At 40.6% G+C, this 16,122-nt stretch overlaps 1 protein-coding gene across 1 annotated transcript; it reads right to left on the minus strand.

Moving 5' to 3' along the window:
- Positions 1-3,531: 3,531 nt before the first annotated feature.
- On the minus strand, positions 3,532-14,508 carry LOC120311914 (antihemorrhagic factor jMSF-like). Its single transcript, XM_039351990.1, has 7 exons — positions 14,248-14,508; positions 11,334-11,444; positions 8,461-8,548; positions 6,546-6,709; positions 5,913-6,023; positions 5,386-5,487; positions 3,532-4,200 (listed from the first exon to the last, which is right to left on the minus strand). Exons 1-7 carry the CDS (start codon positions 14,449-14,451, stop codon positions 4,006-4,008), a joined length of 975 nt encoding a protein of 324 aa, XP_039207924.1. The 5' UTR covers positions 14,452-14,508; the 3' UTR covers positions 3,532-4,005.
- Between the last annotated feature and the right edge of the window lie 1,614 nt (positions 14,509-16,122).

Raw genomic sequence — 16,122 nt, forward strand, 5'->3', positions numbered from 1 at the left:
ACTTACCAAATGTGGCAAGATAGATCATAAAAATGGGGTGAAACCCACTTACGAAAAGTCTCGCTTAGCAACAGAGATGGGCTGAATTGTGGTCATAAATCGAAGATTACCTGTATGTCAAGGCATTTATGCCAAGTATATGTAGCTGGGGTAGCAGGGACAGCATGAGCTGAAGAGACAGTATGGGGAGATTCTGAGGGAGGAGTCAGGAGAGGAGGAGTTGAGTCTGTGGAGGCCTAGGTTGGGGAAGATAAGCCGGGAAGAGGAGACAATAGGGAGAAATGGGACAGGTTTTTAGAAGGTAAGCCTGAGGGAGAGAAGGGGATAGGATAGGAGAGGCTTCTATGAGGGAAGCCTGAGGAAGAGAAGGGGATAGGATGGGAGAGGCTTCTGTGGGGCAAGCCTGAGGGAGAGAAGGGGATAGGATAGGAGAGGCTACTATTAGGGAAGCCTGAGGGAGAGAAGGGGATAGGATAGGAGAGGCTACTATTAGGGAAGCCTGAGGGAGAGAAGGGGATAGGATAGGAGAGACTACTATTAGGGAAGCCTGAGGGAGAGAAGGGGATAGGATAGGAGAGGCTACTATTAGGGAAGCCTGAGGGAGAGAAGGGGATAGGGATAGCCTGAGAGGCTTCTATGAGGGAAGCCTGAGGAAGAGAAGGGGATAGGATGGGAGAGGCTAGGTAAGCCTGAGGGAGAGAAGGGGATAGGATAGGAGAGGCTTCTATGAGGGAAGCCTGAGGAAGAGAAGGGGATAGGATGGGAGAGGCTTCTGTGGGGCAAGCCTGAGGGAGAGAAGGGAATAGGATAGGAGAGGCTACTATTAGGGAAGCTTGAGGAAGAGAAGGGGATAGGATAGGAGAGGCTTTTATGAGGGAAGCCTGAGGGAGAGAAGGGGATAGGATAGGAGAGACTACTATTAGGGAAGCCTGAGGGAGAGAAGGGGATAGGATAGGAGAGGCTACTATTAGGGAAGCCTGAGGGAGAGAAGGGGATAGAATAGGAGAGGCTTCTGTGGGGCAAGCCTGAGGGAGAGAAGGGGATAGGATAGGAGAGGCTTTTATGAGGGAAGCCTGAGGGAGAGAAGAGGATAGGATAGAAGAGGCTACTATTAGGGAAGCCTGAGGGAGAGAAGGGGATAGGATAGGAGAGACCTCTATGAGGGAAGCCTGAGGAAGAGAAGGGGATAGGATAGGAGAGGCTTCTGTGGGGCAAGCCTGAGGGAGAGAAGGGGATAGGATAGGATAGGCTTCTATGAGGGAAGCCTGAGGGAGAGAAGGGGATAGGATAGGAGAGGCTACTATTAGGGAAGCCTGAGGGAGAGAAGGGGATAGGATAGGAGAGGCTTCTATGAGGGAAGCCTGAGGGAGAGAAGGGGATAGGATGGGAGAGGCTTCTGTGGGGCAAGCCTGAGGGAGAGAAGGGGATAGGATAGGAGAGGCTACTATTAGGGAAGCCTGAGGGAGAGAAGGGGATAGGATAGGAGAGGCTTCTGTGGGGCAAGCCTGAGGGAGAGAAGGGGATAGGATAGGAGAGGCTACTATTAGGGAAGCCTGAGCGAGAGAAGGGGATAGAATAGGAGAGGCTTCTATTAGGGAAGCCTGAGGAAGAGAAGGGATAGGATAGGAGAGGCTTCTGTGGGGCAAGCCTGAGGGAGAGAAGGGGATAGGATAGGAGAGGCTTCTATGAGGGAAGCCTGAGGGAGAGAAGGGAATAGGATAGGAGAGGCTTCTATGAGGGAAGCCTGAGGAAGAGAAGGGAATAGGATAGGAGAGGCTTCTATGAGGGAAGCCTGAGGAAGAGAAGGGGATAGGATAGGAGAGGCTTCTGTGAGGCAAGCCTGAGGGGGAGGGAGAGAGAGAGAGAGAGAAGAAGAAGAAGAAGAAGAAGAAGAAGAAGAAGAAGAAGAAGAAGAAGAAGAAGAAGAAGAAGAAGAAGAAGAAGAAGAAGAAGAAGAAGAAGAAGAAGAAGAAGAAGAAGAAGAAGAAGAAGAAGAAGAAGAAGAAGAAGAAGAAAAGAAGAGCCAACCAGCTATTTGAACACTTTTCCATCACATGATCTGCCCACTGAGAGAGACTGAGCATCATCTCATCACGTGTTCAAGCCAAGCAGAGGTGTTTGCTTGGTTGGGTTCATCAGTCAGAACCATGACAACTTAAACTTGCACGAAACATATTTCTCAAAGATTGAAGGAAATTCACTTGGTGAATTGAAATTTACCATTCTGGAGTTTTTTAGTATCCATAAAATCATTAAGCAATTTCCAGGAGTGATTAACAAAGAAAATATGCAAATCCTATTTCCATAAATATGTCAATTACAGTTTGGGCATAGAAGTCAAAGCAATTCCTTGATTCCTGCTGTTTTATGATCTCCTTGTGGGGAACTTCTGTCTGGAACATGTGTGGGGGATCGCAAGTCCTCTCCTTGTCCAGAGAGGAATTCCTAGAAGCTGATCCATAAATTTGCGATGGAAATTTGTTATGGCTTTTTATCTCTATTATATAGAAATTATATTGTTCTATATTGTAAGCAAACATTATTTAAGTTATGCTCATATTTGGTATTTTATTGCACCAAGAAATCATTCCCGGCCAGAACAAAGTAGTGACAACATATGAAACAGGTGTGAATAAATTCAAATGTGTGAGTTTTCTGAATAAGGAGCCTTAATGTGGCAGGACAGTGTAGAGAGTAATGGAGGTTGACCTTGAGAGAAATATGTAACAATCATTCCAAAAGCCAAAGAGGGCTGAAATGTTCTTTAAATTCTGGGAAGCAAAATAATATTCAGAAACAGCTGAGGCAAACAAATGCCTCATTCACTGGGGTATAAGAAGGAAGAGAGAATATACAATATGATCAGCAAGCTTCTGTTATTATAGCCTATCCTTATTCCTGTGGAATTCTGGAAGTTAGAATCCACAACTCTTAAAATGGCCAAGGTTGAGAAATACTAGCCTGTCTCAATAAAGTATAGCTCTAGTCTTCCTGTGGAGTTCATTTGCTGATAATGGTCTAGTTAGAGGAGCTGAGAAGCAGAAAATGGAATGAGTCTTGTTCAAAGAACAGATCAGTTTACCCCTATATATAACATAGGCTAAATGAGTCCAAATATACTCAATTGGTCAGTGAGGGGTCATCAGTTGTTTAAGCTTTTAGGTTTTGTGATTGGACTGAAGAATAACAGAATAAAAGACTTGGAAGGGACCTTGGAGGTCTTTATACCATTCTGGACAAATGACTGTCCAACCTCTTCTTAACACCTCCAGTGATGAAGCACCCAGAACCTCTCAGCCAAGCCATCCCACTGATTAATTGTTCTGTCAGGAAATTTCTCCTTAGTTCTAGATTGTTCCTCTCCTTGATTAGTTTCCATCTGTTTCTTCTTGTTCTGCCTTCAGGTGCTTGGGAGAATAGGTCAACCCCATGTCCTTTCCAGAGGTGCTGAACTATAATTCCCAGACTTCTCATTCAGAGTGATCAAGGCCATCTGGCCACAAACATAAAGCAAAACAAAGGGCAAGGCAATTTTAGAATTGAACAATTTATTTAGAAAGTACCCACTGCTTTTTTCTGTCAGTATATTGGACTTTGTTAAACATTGCCTCTGTCAAATAATGGGAAAAACAAATCTCGCAAGAAATAGAGGTGATGGGACTTTGGGGGTATTGTCAAATGCTACGCATTTTCTCTTTAAAAGAATAAAAGAAGAATTTGGACTTCAGGACTAATATAACTTCTGATCAACTTTTTTCTCCTTCTTTGACTGAACAGAGAGAGGGACAGGAACATGTTAAGTGAGCATCAGAATCTGCATTTCTATAAGCAGAAAGGCACAAATACAAAGCCCCTTTCTTATAACAACCATGGGTTATTACAAAACTTGGCAAAGACTGTAATGTGTCAGGGTAAACCCTTTTGGGATTCAAGCTTTGAATTCAGATTTGGAAAATGGTTTTGCACTAATTGGGTGGTTTCTCAATGCTCTCTAGTATGGCTGGCCTACAGCTGGAAGTGAAATACTTTTCCTGGACAACCTTCCACAGGGTGTGTGTGATGTGGTATATGTGTTGGGACTTCTTTCTTGACAAAAGCAACTGGGCATTCCACCACACATTCATCAGTACTGTTGCGTCCTGGGGAAGTACTGTATTTTCCAGTGTGATGCTCAATCAAATGGGAGGTAGCGTGTCCCTCCTGGAAAAAAAACACAAAACATGCAAGCACTGATGAGTCTTCTTCGGCCATTGAACCTGAAGCTTATCCTGCTTTGAACTTTCCAACACATTAAAATCCAGCTTGACAAAAGTGAATCAAGAAAACCAACTGCTGTTAATATTGTCAATACAGGTAGTCCTCGACTTACAATCATTCATTTAGTGACCCTTTGAAATTACAATAGCCCTGAAAAAAGCAACCTATGACCGTTTTTTGCACTTACGACCCTTGTAGCATCCCCATGGTCACATGATCAAAATTCAAATGCTTTTCAGTCAGAATCTATTAATGACGGTTGCCGTGTCCTGGGGTCTTGTAATCCCCTTTTGCAGACTTCTGACAAGCAAAGTCAATGGGGAAGCCGGATTCACTTAACAACTGTGTTACTAATTTAACAACGGCAGTGATTCACTTAACAACGGTGGCAAAAAAGACTTTAAAATGGGGCAAAACAACAGTCTCACTTAGCAATAAAAAATGGGGTTGTGGTCTTAAATTGAGGACTTGCTGTAATTTGGCAATTGGTGAGTGTTGGAATAGAAATCAAATGAATAAAATTGAAAAAGAGCAATTAGTCTTTCAGTTAACAGAAAACAGAATAACAGAGATGGAAGGGACCTTGGAGGTCGTCTTCTTTATCTTATTGGAAGGCATATCACCAAGGCATAATGTGTTATAACCACAGTTTGTTGAATGAATAGCCTGGCAATTAAGGGGCCAGAGTTGGACTGGGGCGATCTAGATTCAAACCCTTCCTGGGTAACTTCTGGGTAGCTCTGACCCAGTTATTCTGTCTCAGCCCAACTTACAATCCAAAGTGGTGAGAGTAAAATAATAATCTGAGGGAAAAGAAAGTATATAAATAAAATAATCTAGTGTTTACATATCAGACTTTATTATATATCAGAGCATCTACTCATGTGAAGGGATGCAGGGGAATCGATAGCTGGAACAGGAAGTTAATTTTGAGCTGCTTGGGTGGATGGAATGGATAAAAGGAAACCAAGAGATAGGTGGACCTAAACTCCCAGAATTCCCCAGACAGCCTCCTGGCTAGGGAATTCTGGGAGTTCAATCTACACATCTCAAAGTTGATGAGGTTGACAAACACTGCTGTGAAGAATGGGGAAAGAGGATGAACAAAATTGCATTTAACATACATACCTTGACATGAAGGATGACACAGTCCGACTCAAACTTTTCATCTTTAGGTTTTTCCAGGCTAGCATGCGACCTGAAAACAGTTGCTCTGCAGAATCCAATATGCTGGAGAAAAGGAGGGAGAGAAGGAAGAACTAAGAACCCAAATAAATCCTCCACATATCAGCAAACCTGAAATGGTGAAAGGACTGCTATGCAGGGGAAAAGATAAAGCTACTACTGAATGAAAGAATCCGGTCAGGTTACAACCCAATTTCTTAAAGTAAATCAACATCATATTCTTCTTCAGATGTTGGCAGGAGGTTTTGGGGAGGCATTATTTCTGGATGAATTGTGAAGAAATTAAGGTTGTGCAGAGGTTAAAGTGTAGGATTTGGGCTGGTGAAAGCCAGATTCAAGTCTCAATTTCTCTCTGTGGAATATTTGGCCTTGCACACTTATTTGGAAAGTGGTTGGGGTTGGCTAGGATAGATAAGAGAGAGAAAAATGGGAACTGCCCAGATAAGATTGGAGTTGACCCTCTCACTTACATCTTCTCCTGCTGTATTAGGATGGCAGTGATGATGGTCATCGTGGGCTTCCTCAGCAGTGCAGTTAACCTCCACAATAGCAAACTCCACATAGAAAGCTTCAGGCTCATACTGAAATCAAAGCAAGAGACGTTTTAGCTGGGTTTATATTTTATAAATAAAACGTCAGTGAATCCTTGTTCACTACAGTCAGAGGCTTGGAACATAAATTTTAAAAAATTGGCTACAGCTCCTGGTTCTTGAAAAGTTGCCTCTCCCTTTTTTTTTAGCAGCTGGTTCTTTGCGGGATCTTGGTGCTCGCTGAGCTTGGTTGTTTTCCTGCAGACATTTGACTACCCACACTAGGTAACATCATCCCTTCTAGTCGATCATCTGTCTAGCACTGATGATGTTACCTAGTTTGGTTACTAAAATGTCTGCAAGAAAGCGACGAAGCTCAGAGAGCACGAAGGACTCCTCATTTCAATCCTGAGCAACAAATATTCTCCTTTGTGGGTATCTGGTTCTTTTCCTAGACTTTTTGCAGAGCATAATTCCTCCTGTCTCCTCCTCCTTTTTCTTAGTTATATGAAGTATCAAAACGTTAAACTGGAAGAGATCAACAGAGTTCCTTTTTAACATCTGCACACTTACTTTGTGCTGCCCTCTTGAAATCTCAAGAACTTCGTAAACGTGGCCGGAAAGTTTTTCATTGTGTTTATTAAGCACATATTCAACAGAGTCTATCACGTGAGGGTCATTCGGAGGCAACAGAATTGGACATTCAGGACAATTTCGCCGCACATTTTCCACAGAATCTGGAAAGAAAATGAAATGTCAAGAAGGGTGTTTAAAGCAGATGGCAATCTTAGGTGAGAACTGCTGCAAAAGAGCAGGAGACCCTACACCATTTCAGACAAACAGCTGTCCCATCTCTTCTTAAAAATGTCCGGTGTTGGAGCACCCACAACTTCTGATTCATTATCCTAACGGTCAGGAAATTTCAGGCAGCAGGTTAAAAAAAAGTTGGATAGCAGGTTAAAGTTACGGCTTTTGCAATGGGAGAGCATAAGTACAGGTAGTCCTTGACTTATGACCACAATTGTGCCTGAAATTTCTGTTGCTAAACGAAACATTTGTTAAGTGAGTATCCCCATTTTACGACTTTTCTTGCCACAGTTGTTAAGTGAATCACCACATTCTTAATCTCACTGTTGTTAAGTGAAACACTGAAAAAAGGGGACTTAATGACTGTTTTTCACACTTATGGCCCATGCAGTATCCCCATGGTCACATGACCAAACTTCAACACTTGGGAACCGCCTCATATATAGGACGACTGCAGTGTCCTTGGATCAGGTGATCACTTTTTGCGACCTTCTGACAAGCAGAGTGCACGGGGAAGCCAGATTCATGCAGCAACCATGTTACTAGCTTAACAACTGCAGTGATTCACTAAACAACTGTCAAGAAAGGTTATAAAATGGGACAAAATTTACTTTGCAACTGTCCTGCTTAGCAACAGATTGTTTGGGCTCAATTCTGGTTGTTAAGTTCAGGATTGTAACTACGTCTAGGTAGGCATTCCAAACTATTGTCAGATACATCGTCCCGATCCATCAAATAGTTTCTTTAATGGGACAAAAAAGAAGAGGGATCACCTGTTGTCCTACTTTCTGTCCCTATTCTGCTACTGCAATGTACCTGAAAGGGTTCAAGCGGGAATAATCAAAGGCCACTCCCTTTTGAAATGTCAATGTTAACTACCCACAATATCATTTCCAGCGGTTCTAGGAAGGTCAATTCCTTTTGATATATAAATATAGAGATACATAAATAATGGATGGATGGATGGGTGTTGATGAAACTCTTTCTCTCTTTCTCTCTCTTTGTTTCTTCCCCTTGCTTTGCCTGTCTTTTTTCTCTCATTTTGCACTTAAATGTTTTGATGTTTTCTAATGTTCAATAGACTTTGAGCTGTAGTTTTTGCAGTTTGATTTGAATAATGAGTGTTCTATTTTTAGATAAGTTGAAAATTTTCCATAGCATGGAATAAAGGAAGGAAGGAAGGAAGGAAGGAAGGAAGGAAGGAAGGAAGGAAGGAAGGAAGGAAGGAATGCCAAATGCTTTATTAAGGTTTTGTAACTGGCTCCAGTCTATGTCCAAGCATCTAAATGATTTGAACTGTCAATTTGATTCAAATCCATCATTTCAAAGGATTGAAAACAGCATTTTAATTTGTATTGCTAATCAGATTGAGAAAAAAGGCTTTGTAGATGCAAAATAAACGGTTTGGAAGCATCCAATTCAGTAATCCACTCCGTCTCATTAGATTGACTTGAATTGCCTTACAACTGAATTAAAGCAATGCGTGCTTTGGATGAAACATCTCAGGATGCTGCTAAAATGCTGCTGAATTTTGAAGAAAGGCTGTGTGCGTAAATCACTGTCACAAAAAGTTATTAAAAAAGGAATAGGAAAAGAGAATAAGCCAATGGTTAGCTCAGTGACACCTTAGTTTCTTGAACCTAGCCCAACTAAGAGTCCAAGAGGGATGAAGATGAATTACTTGGAGTGGAGTTGCATTTCACAAAAATCTCTGTTTTGAAAAACTCAAAATTAAAGTTTATCTTGACATCACAGTCCATTTCAACAGCCTGGAGATACAAAAGCACCAAATTAAACATGTTAAACTTTAACTTAACATAATTTAGCTAACCATTTTAGGTTGGTGTTTTAAAACTGGTGCTTCTGGGGAATTTTAGCATCAGTAGAATTTATTTATGTCCATTACAACATATCTCATGTTTTAACAGATAGGAGATTATTCAAATGAGCACTGTGCACTAGTATCTTGGGTAGACTAATTTGTGAGGCAGCCATCATTATGGTAGCTAATTCACCATGGTAGAATGTTGTCTGGATTCCCAGGATGGAGGGGTTGCACTTCAGAGGAGCAAGAGACAGCAAAGTTTACATAGTTTGGTTGGGAAGAAGAGGATCAAGACAGCTCCTCCTTAGAAGTTCTGAGTATAAATTTAAGAACACACGCAGTTTGCTTTAGTTTGGCATGATTTCTGTCTATAGGTAAGGAACAATAAGGGGAAATTGCTTTGCTTTAACTTAGCAGGTCTTTCTTGGTTTTCAGCCTGACATTCCTACTTTCTTCCAAACCATCTTATTGGTGTCTTTGGAGAAACATTTCCACATGTTGTAATATGAGAACTTCTACTTGGCCAATTCAATATTGACAAAAATTGGGCAGTAACCTATAAACCTGGTGTTCTGGATCAGCCAGTTAGATAGGTCTGTATGTTAGAATGTTTGGCATTTATAAGGTTAAGTGCTGTCTCCTTAAGAGATGGCTTATGGGTAATATAGTTTAGCTATTCAGTAAATACCATTTTTAATTGAAAATTTTTACAGTTTTACAGTAAAATACTCCCACCCTCCCACCCCCCCCCATCACCCACCCCTCTGCTTCCCAGAGCTGAATACAGGATTAGAAAAACAAGAAAAAACATACAACTTAAATAAACATCAAGCAATTAAAAATACATTCAAAAACAAAATTTTAAATACTTTAACTCCAATACATAAAAACAAACAAAAGTTCTAATCATTACCCTTAAACATAGATTATTCAAAAGCTAAATAATACTTTCTATCTCATATTTATTCTGTATAAAATTCACCCATCTTTTCCACACCAAAATATATTTCTCTTGCAATTGATCTTTCAGATAAGCCAAAATTTTTGCCATTTCAGATAAATAAGAAACTTTAAAAAACCATTCTTCTAAAGTAGGCAAAGAATCCTTCTTCCAATATTGCCCTATCAGCAATCTTGCCGCTGTAATTAAATTCAACATTAAAATAATTTCTTTATCATTACAATCAACAATGATACCTAACAAAAACAATTGTGGTGTAAATTTTATCCTTCTGTTAAAAATTTTCTGAATATTCCACCAAATCTTAATCCAAAAAGCCTTTATATTTTTACATGACCACCAGATATGATAGTACATTGCACCCAAACAACCACATCTCCAACATTTAGGCTGCAGATTTGGATACATACGAGACATCTTTTGTGGATCAAGGTGCCACCTATAAAACATCTTATAAAAATTTTCTCGTAAATTTTGAGCTTGAGTAAATTTAACATTCCTCACCCAAATTGTCTCCCATGTATCTAATAAAATCGGCTCCTCAAAATTTTGAGCCCACTTAACCATACAATCTTTAACTAATTCTGTTTCTGAGTCCAATTCCACTAAAACACTATAAACTCTTTTTAAATGAGTAGGACTTTGATCTTTAATTTGTTTCATCAGATTCTCATCCTCCCTAATAAAACCCACTTTTTGATCTATCCTCCACCTTTCTAATAATACGATATATTTGTGTCTATGCATTGTTTGATGTAACACTATCCTATCCCCTTCTCTACCTTATAGTTATGCATGTTTGATACCATGTTTTACCTATTTTAGTCACTAGTTAGTTAGCAACGAGAACTGCATGCTTCAATGCTACATTTTTTGCCTATTTCAGTTAGTTAGTAGTGGAAATTATATTTCCAAGTGGGGAGTGTTCTGGATCAGCCAGTTAGATAGGTCTGTATGTTAGAATGTTTGGCATTTACAAGATTAAGTGCTGTCTTCTTAAGAGATGACTTATGGGTAATGTAGTTTAGCTATTCAGTAAATCCCATGTTAACAGGTCAGTAGGAGAGGCTACTACGTTCATCACAGGATATCCTGCCTACGTGCCAGTTTGGAATGTCTTTGTCTGAGATAAGCATGGGATCACTGGAGGACATACACGGCCTGAACCCACGCTAGAAATTGATGTGAAGGAATTATTGATTTTTACCCATAAAGATGAACAGATATGGAACATTCAGATGAAACTACCAAGAAATGTGAGCTCAGCAATATTCCTGAATAAATATCTGTTTTACAATTATCTTTATTGAGTCATCTGTCTGGCCTTGGATTACAAAGCAACTTGATTCAGGTTTCAGAACACCTGGGATAACCAACCTTGGACATAGCTGGCTGGGGAATTCTGGGAGTTGACGTCTATAGGTCTTAAAGTTGCTAAAGTTGGATCCCTTCTCTTTTAAATAGAGGAGCAATGTCACTTTTCATAGATTTCGGGATGGGAAGAAGTCAGTTTGGGACATCACAGGATGAATGTAAAAGAAGAATTGACTTCTTAATTCCTGACTAATTCATTGCTCAGAGTTGAAATGAAATCTGGTTATGAAATGTGAATTCAAAATGAATGGCCATGGAACTTGAACGACCCCTGAGGTTTCATTAATCCTTTGTACACAATATATCAGAAATTCAATTTACTCTTAGTGCAGTGGTAAGAGGCCACCTGTCCTCCCACAAAATTTTACATTTTCAACAACTCTCAGACACTTACATGATTATTCTGTGGCCTTACAGTACAATTCTCAACAGGAGTTGGATCCAACACATGACATTCTGTCTCCAGAAGATTTAATTTAAGGTAGAATACCGTCGTAAACCTCTCCTAAAACAAAAAAATTAGGATGAGAATAATATTTCTCATTGCATTTTTCTGCCTCTGTTGCATCAGCTGTCCTTGGAAAATTGACACCTAAGTTAAAGACCTCATCCTGGTGTGCTTCTCAGTTATGAACTGCTTTAAAGAAAATACACTCAACAGGAAATTTCAATGCTGCCTTAAGTTAGACACAGTTCCTTTGGGTGTTGCAAGGCAGACAAAACTGACATTTCCTGACATGAACATCTGATCTGCTCTGCTTGTGATTTGAGGTTTTCTTGCGGACCTCAGTTAATTTCACAGTTGTTGGTTTTTGGCCAGGTGTGGGTGGAAGAAAGTACCTCTTTCTGACATTGCATGGTTCACGTATGTGCATATTGTCTATTCAACCACCAGCATTTTGGCTCTGAAAAATTGCATCAGGTAATCCGGCTGGTCTACCTACAAATACATAGGACAACCATTTGGGACAAGGGTCTAATGAAGATTGGATGGTTGGGAGAGAGCTAACATTTTTCTCAGTTGGGGAGTTCACACCATACCATTAAATAACCCAAGGGCTGGGCTGACACACCAAATTTATCCAGTGCTCATACCAAATTCTGCATAACCAAATGAAATCACAAAAACCTTCTCTGAACTGGTTAAACATGTTGTCTGTATGGTGCAGATCACAAGCTGACCATCCTGTCTTTCTAAGGACCTGACAGCTGAAGAAGAAGCAGTCAGAAGCATAAGCATTCATTGGGATGGGGGCATTGTGTGTCACTATCAGCAAAATGGTGGAAGGAGCAACAGAATGCAAACCCTGCCTCTTTTGTGATGCATTGCGTGACCAGGGAAAGGATGTGGCTTACATTGTAACTCTCCATCCAGCATCTGAATAGTGTTTATTATAAAGATGTGGGAACTTGTAGAACTGTCAAAAAGGAATTTGTTGGTCCTAGCTCAACATAAGGATCCAGTTTCCTGCCAATCCTGGACCAGGCACCCATTTTGACTTGCTGAAGGAACAATAGAAACAACAAACTATGATCAGGGGGTGACTCTGGTGAAGAAACAATGTCATGTCTATACCAGCCTTGGCCTAAGATATCTTTTTCAAGTGGAAATCTAAAAATATTTCCTTTTAAATAACCAAAATACAAAATTGGAGCCATAGCAGGACATCCAGTTGCTGAACAGAACATGCTGCTGGTCTCACTAAAAATTGGAGAGGGAAGAGCCGAGGTGGCGCAGCAGTTAGAGTGCAGTCCTGCAGGCCACTTTAGCTGACTGTGTTCAGCAGGTCAGCGGTTCAAATCTCACCGGCTCAAGGTTGACTCAGCCTTCCATCCTTCCGGGGTAGGTAAAATGAGGACCCAGATTGTTGGGGGCAATGTAAATATATATATATACATTGCTTACTGGTGTACACCGCTTAGAGAGTGCTTGTACTTAAAGCGGTATATAAGTCTCATAAATAAATAAATAAATAAATAAGAAAGAAGGAGGCTGTACAAACGGAATGGCTGGAGAAAAAAGTTGGACAGACAAGTTCAGCATACAGAACAGTTGTCAGTTCCCAGTAGGGGAAGAAGAAGAAAAAAATTGTGGAATCCTTGGAGCTCTCTGAGGTTGGTGGTTTCCTTGCAGACGTTTCATTACCTGAATGAAGATAATGACCTAGGTAAGATCATCAGTGCAACAAAGATTTCAGAGTTGAATGCTGATCTACCTGTATTCTGCTAGAAAAAAAAGTCCAGAGATAACTTCCCTGAAAGGAGGGAAGTGAAGACCCAGAGAAGGAACATCTTCACCCAAGATAGAGGAGGCCAGCTGGCTGCAGATAGTATCGTCATGCAGTACCCAAGAGAGTATGGAGATCTTTGGTCACTGAAAAAGCCTTAGTCTTTGGGGAAGGACGGGGTAGAAGGCCCCGAGAAAGGTTCTCCCCCAGTAGAGAAGCAGTAGATGTTCTGCTGAGCAGATCCAGGAGAAAGTCAAACTGTGCTGAGTGCACTACTGTTAAAATCCAGCCCATTCCTTTCTTTTCACTCTCTCTGGACAAGCTGAGAAGTGAGGGAAGGAGACAGAGTGAAAGGAGGAGGAAGCAGGAGAACTAAAGGGGAAGAGGAAAACCTGCCACCAGGGGAACATTGTATGCTCTAGTCTAGTTGTAATCCCAAAAGTGCTTTCCCAAAAGGCAACTGGACTGTCTTGGGCTTGTTTTTTTTTCCTTGAAAATATTTCACTTCTAATCCAGGAAGCTGAAAAAGCTTCTTGGGTGAAAATGAAACGTTTTCAATGAGAAAAAAAAACCCCCCAAGAAAGTACAGTTGCTTTTTGAAAACACTTTTGGGACAACAATGACCTGTATGATTGAGAATCTCCATAGACATTATTCCAGTTGTAAATACCTGTTGTAAATAACTTCATTGAAAATAGTATTAGCGTAAGTAAAAGGCTCTGCTGTCTTGTTTTCTATGCAAATTGCCATCCTTGCAAAGCAAAATACACCTCCAGTTCAAGGAGGATTCCTTCACACTGGGACAGTGGAGAAGATAGACCTTCCTCTTTCCTGATAGCTTTTCCAATCTGATGCCATCCAGATGTGGTGGACTACCAATCCTATTATCCACACTGTCTAGCAATTCAACTGAAATGGAAGTTATGAGATTACAGAAAATTGACTAGAAAGAGGCCGTGAAATGCCCAAATTTCAGCAGGAAGGCTACAGATATTGTCTGGCATAACATCAGAAAAGACCACCTAGCTGTTATTTACTTAGTAAATGAAACTAGGAAAATTTTCCTCCCTTTGTACTTACCGGGGGAAGGAGATGGAAAGTCTTGATTATATTGAGGGCTTGTTTGTATCCATGTAGTTTATGCTCGTTGATGTAGCGCACAGCTTGATCTGCCCGGTATTTAGCAGCTTTGCTGTTGCAATTCAAATGCTCCTCCCTCACCATATAGCTATGTGTAGATCCTATAATCTGACCCAGGAGCACGAGAACTACCAGGGAATTCATGGCTGGGTTCAGAGATAATGTACCAGGCACTAGTTGGAAAGAAGGAAGACTCCAGAGAACCTAACTTCAGGTGCTCCTTTTTATGGAATGTTTCTGTTTGCTGTCCCCCACCACCTGCCTCTTGCATTTGCTTAACTAGGGAGATGCAATATTTGCAGAAAGCTCTGAAAACAAGAGGAAAGGAAAAATAAATATGTGGAGACATTGAGTCAAAGTTTGATTAAATAAGGGGATAAATGCAGATTGTGCAAAAAGAGAAAAACAACTCTCCAAGTCAGTCAGTCATATTAACCCCAGGATAGCGCTGCAGTAAAGGGTATTTTAAGAATACAAAATTATATAGCAGCTATGCACAAAGATAGTGTGAGTTATACTGTACATATGGAAGACTTTCTGTCAAATCTCAGCTCCATTATTGACCTAACTAATAGAAATTAAGTGCCGTCCTACTGACGTTGACTCGTCTACGATGATCTATCTGTCCCCAGCCTGGTCCTGGAGGCCATCCACCATGGCAACTGTTACAGTTATAATCAAGTCCATCCATTTTGCTGCTGGCCATCCTCTTTATTCCTTCCATATTTTTCAGCATTATGGATCCATTTGTTTGTTTCCTTGACTACTCATAGTATTCTCTAGAGCAGGGGTATCCAACTTTGGCAACTTTAAGACTTGTGGACTTCTTGCTTTGACAACATACGGAGATTCAGTCATTTCCCTTAACTTTGTTTTACTCTTCGAGTTAGAATTAGATGATACTGGGGGGGGGGGAGGGTGAGGAGGAGGAATGTGCATGAGAGTTAGTTAGACATAACAATATTGCAGTTGTATGAGAGTCAAGGTTTTTTGTAAAAAGAGATGATAAGAAATGGTCGGTTGGAGAATTGGAGGGAAAGCCTGCGTTTCAAATTAATTGCAGAATGTGATTTATGACTGTTAATTAGAGGAGGGATTTGCACTAGATACTATGTGTTCAGGGGAGGGGAATTCAGATTTTGGCTTCACCGATGTTCGTGCCGATATTGTGCTACTCTAATAAAGGTTCTTTAAGCAAAACAATGCCTTGAAGTTAATTGAAGAGTTTCATCTGTCGGAACCATGACAAATATTTTTCTACTTGATTGGGTAATGTGACCTGACCCAGAGGGAGGAGGGAGAATTCAGTGCTTTTACTATATGGGTTTGTGAGGGGTCTTGCCAGAGCTGGTTTTGCTTTCATTAGTGCCGAAGTGATATACACAATAAAGTTTTAAAATAAGAGATCAGCATGTCTGCAAGGTGCTTGCTTGGTTGGATTCATCAGTGAGAGGTTAAACTTGCACAAACCTTATTTCTCAAAGATTGAAGGAAATTCACTCGGTGAATTGAAATTTGCCATTTGCAGGTTTTTAGTATCCATAAAATCATTAAGCAATTTCCAGGAGTGATTAACAAAGGAAATATGCAAATCCTATTTCCACAAATGTGTCAGTTACAGTTTGGGCATAGAAGCCAAGGCAATTCCTTGATTCCTGCTGTTTTATGATCTCCTTGTGGGGAACTTCTTTCTGGAGCATGTATGGGGGATCCCAAGTCCTCTCCTTGTCCAGAGAGGAATTCTAAAAAGCTGATCCATAAATTTGCGAAATATATCTCTAATATATTGAAATTATATTGTTCTATATTATAAGC

This window comes from Crotalus tigris, unplaced genomic scaffold (assembly GCF_016545835.1).
Source record: "Crotalus tigris isolate CLP2741 ecotype Arizona unplaced genomic scaffold, ASM1654583v1 scf7180000018395.510130, whole genome shotgun sequence".
Lineage (NCBI taxonomy): Eukaryota > Metazoa > Chordata > Lepidosauria > Squamata > Viperidae > Crotalus > Crotalus tigris.

Excerpts from the sequence above, each read along its gene's own strand:
- LOC120311914 (XM_039351990.1), bottom strand. The coding sequence starts at position 14,451 with ATGAATTCCCTGGTAGTTCTCGTGCTCCTGGGTCAGATTATAGGATCT. Across the intron at positions 6,710-8,460 it reads GAAATGCAACTCCACTCCAA|ATTCTGTGGAAAATGTGCGG; the intron begins GTAATTCATCTT and ends TTTTCTTTCCAG. Across the intron at positions 5,488-5,912 it reads CTAATACAGCAGGAGAAGAT|CATATTGGATTCTGCAGAGC; the intron begins GTAAGTGAGAGG and ends CCTTTTCTCCAG.